Source organism: Notolepis coatsorum (assembly GCF_963971535.1).
Source record: "Notolepis coatsorum genome assembly, chromosome: 1".
Lineage (NCBI taxonomy): Eukaryota > Metazoa > Chordata > Actinopteri > Aulopiformes > Paralepididae > Notolepis > Notolepis coatsorum.
In genome coordinates, this window is record NC_140165.1 from 285856046 (window position 1) to 285859975 (window position 3930).

A 3930-nucleotide genomic window follows, 5' to 3' on the forward strand; every position below is an offset into this window, starting at 1 on the left:
GAACTTCTGACCATGGGTCTCAGTAAGTCAGCTATTAACCTGCATGGATTACATTACTGGCAATACAAATAATAAATAAATGAAATAAATCTGAACTATCCCTTTAATGGTCTTTATTGACAGCCTGTGGTCGAGTTAGCGTGATACTCATTTACATTTAGTCATTTAGCTGACGCTTTTATCCAAAGCGACTTACAAGTTCTGTACGCCAAGTCATCAGGAATGGCACAACTCTATCAGCTGAGTAAGAATGTTCATCAAAGTGTTGAGTGCTACAGTGTAGGTTAGTATATTAGGACAAGTGCATGCCAGTAAGGTTAGTTAGGGTTAGATTTTTTTATTATTATTTTTTTTTCTTCATTTCAGATAATGGTTGTTCCAAAAGTATAGCCCCTTTAAGAATGGTGGGAGCTGAACAAAGCCTTCTAAACCATATTGTACCTGCTCCACCATCAGAATGAAACAGGACACCGCAGGTGACGAAAGGGAGGCCTCTGTATTAATGCATGCTTGGCTGGACCCTGGGTTTTGGCTGTCATGTGTAGTATTTTCCCAAGCTAAATGGTTAGGTTCTGTATCAGAACCTAATCTCCTCTGCTCTGCGTTGTGATTCAAAAACTTTAAAGCCCTGGAAAATACTTTAAACAAAGACCCGAGGGTCTTTGTTATGACGCTCAGCGGCGCAGCAGGAGGAATTAGGAGAAGAGGGTAGTTAACAGCAGCTGTTTAATCAAAGTTAAGAGTTGTATACAAATTACAATAAAGAATGCTATAAAAGATTCAAGGTACCGGAGCACTATGCCGCTCTCGCCCTATCTAAGAAATCAGATTAATGAATGATAGTTGATAAATTGTTGATGGCTTTGTTCTCTTGGCTAGTGAACAAAGCAGTCTATTCTCCCTCCAAAGTTCTGTTCTTTGTTCTTCTGCTCCTCTGCCCGCGTCGGTGTGTGTGGTCTTGGGGTGTGGTTTCAGAGTCCCTCTCACAGTCACCCCACCCAAGCTTATATCCCAACCTAGAGCCTTCTGCGTGATGTCATCAAAAATGACATCATCAAATCCTTTCATCCAATCCCAGGCCGGCTACGTTTGGATTTGAAACAGGGGGCTGTCCTTACACAGCCAACTGAACCTCCCTTTGTTTAAGCCCAGAGAATAGTTTCTTTTTTTTAAAACTTTGACCAGTCAGCTGGTTCTTTTTAGCGTTTATCGCTTTTTCGTCGCATTCATACTTGGTCAAGTTCGACCGACAGAAGCAGGCTGAAAGGGTTCAGATGGGGGGAAAGACACTCTGGGAAAGGCACGGCTGCCGTCCGGGATTCGAACGCGCTCAGCCCCAGATCCGCGCGAGCGCGGTTGTCCACGGCGCTGAAATAGCACTTGCGGTACGTGGTGAGCTACTGGAGCTCCCCCCAGAGAATAGTTTCACTGTATATTTAATACTTTGGTTGGTGAACCCCAAGATATATTGATTACATAAACACAGAGAACAGTTTATCTTGATGCTAAATGAGACTCATAATCATTGTATATTTCATATCAGTTTCACTCAGGATTGTTACCCCAATATAACAGACATTTGCAGTTATTTCACATTGTGTTGAGTGATTGTCTCTGAGCTAGTATAATCACATCATATTATCACACTACTCTATTCAGCCTCATCAGTCCAGCCTAACAGTCATCTATGCAGGTATGTCATAGTAAACCTCCTATCTCTTTAAACACACATTTAAGTTATTTAACTATAATTCCTATTTGAGACTTTTCATACTACTCAGACCGGTTGGCTACACCTGTGTTGTCCCTAGGCCGCGGGCCAGCCGATACCAACTGTATGTGATCTGATCATCTCATTGTGTTAGCTGTTTACCCACCCCCCTTGTAAACAGTTGCTCTATTGTCTTGAAGGAAACCGGTTCTGTCACCTTCCAAGCTGTTGATTACTTCCTCCTGCGCTAACTTGGCCCATGGACTGACTGAATAAGACAGCTGTTTTGACTAAATCTTATGTTGGCTTAGAACCTTTTTGATTGGCATGTTTCTACAAGACTATTACACCTTAGTTTGATTTGAATTCCCGTTATGATCTATGTTCAAAAACTACCACACATGTTCAACATGTTAAGAAGGGGCTGTGAATGCCCCTCCACAGCTTCTTCACCTGCTGTGGGCTGCGCTGGTGAACAAGGAGCAGATCCTTATGTACGCATATGTTATCACGATCCTTCACCGAAATATCAAAGGTGAAAAAGCCTCCAACTGCCTCGGGGGGAATCCCCAGTGCCAGAAAGCACATCCCAGAGTAGACGTCGTCGATGGGGAAGAGCGGGATGACGAGCGAGATGTAGTATAGTGGTCGCAGTAAGGCCCCTGAGAAGAGGTACCCACCTCCTCCCGCATAAGCAGGGTATGGGCCATCATAGAAAGTCATAGGAATATAGTACTTGATTTTAGGATCCCTGTGGGGACCGGCTGTGCTAATTACTTGTCCAGCATAGATTTCCGCAGCCTTTGAAGAATCTAGAGTCTGCAGGTACCTGAGGATCGCTTCCGTGTTGGCAAACACGTCGTCGTCTCCTTTGAAAACAAAAGAGACGTGAGGACAGCGCGTCAGTGACCAGCTGTAGAACGCGTGCTCCTTCAGGGTCAGATTGAAAAAGGAGTCACGAAAGTCCCACTGAAGCAGGTCTCCAAAGTGCTTTGCTTCAAAGGACAGCACCTCCTTGAGATCTGGATCGTCGAGCGACAATCTGCCCAGGAGGAACACCGTGCGCACTCTCAGTCCACCCTCGTAGACTCCCTCTCTTCCCCACGTCTCGCGCACAGCCTGCCTCCGCTCAAAGTTCCCTGGGTTTGACTTGATGGCGAGGAGGAGGAAGGTATGGCCGTCTCCCTCATCCTCACTGGAACGGCACTTGTCAGGCTGATCGATCAGGATCGGAGGATGTCTGCATTCCATGCTCCGCACGAAGTCCTGGTGCTGTTCGGAGTAGGAACTGAAGTCGTGAATGTTCGTCTGCAGAAACTCTTGGCTCATTTCTCGACAATGAGGCCCACTGGCGTGACCCTTTATGAACGTGTGGTTCCCCTCGTTCAGCTGCCTAAGGGTGGAGTGGAGCAGGCGGTTCCAGTAGGCTCCATTCTTAGGAATGGCCTTGCTGAAGCTGTCTGAAACGGACACATTGGCAGTGTCAACAGGAGAGGTGTCAACATGAGGGGTGTCAACATGAGGGGTGTCAACATGAGGGGTGTCAACATGAGGCGTGTCGACATGAGGGGCATCAACATGAGTGGTGACACTGTTCTGATTAGTGGGGTGTACTCCACCATCATTCCTATAAAGTCTGGGATTCTTTATGACGTCCTCTTGTAAAGTCCGGTGACTAGAGGTCACCTGTAGGTGAGTGGAGTAGAGGACGATGAGGAATACACTGCTAAGAGCAGCCATAGCAATGAGGGTTTGAAGAAGTTTCATTGGTCCCACGTGAGTAAACCAACAGGAAGCAAATGGGATCAGTCTGTGCATGCTAGTCAAGTCATGGTTTCCAGAGAGAACTTGTAGTCAGCAGATTTTTTCTTTCAGTCCTCAGGTAGAGCACAGCATGACATCATAGTCACCAGGTAATTAGTAATCCATTGGGTGCTCCTATAAATAGAAAGAAAAGAAATGCCAGTCATCTGAATGTACTGTACAGAACATTTTGGCCGATATATAATGGTGATGCTTTTAAAATAGATTACCCAAACTACTTTTCTCAATGATCATGAACAATTCTAATCACTTCATATTATATGACAATTTTACAATAATAAGGCTATGACATTATGCCATAACTGACCACACATCACCGATTCTTAACATATAATAATAATAATAATAATAATAATAATAATAATAATAATAATAATAACTCTATTTGTATAGCA

At 44.5% G+C, this 3930-nt stretch overlaps 1 protein-coding gene across 1 annotated transcript; it reads right to left on the reverse strand.

Annotated features, from left to right (window-relative positions):
* Positions 1–774: 774 nt before the first annotated feature.
* Positions 775–3091, reverse strand: b3gnt2l (UDP-GlcNAc:betaGal beta-1,3-N-acetylglucosaminyltransferase 2, like; the record flags this gene model as incomplete). The annotated part of the gene is made up of 1 exon (XM_084310285.1): positions 775–3091. A coding segment is annotated over one exon (975 nt), but the record flags the coding sequence as incomplete, so codon positions are not given.
* Between the last annotated feature and the right edge of the window lie 839 nt (positions 3092–3930).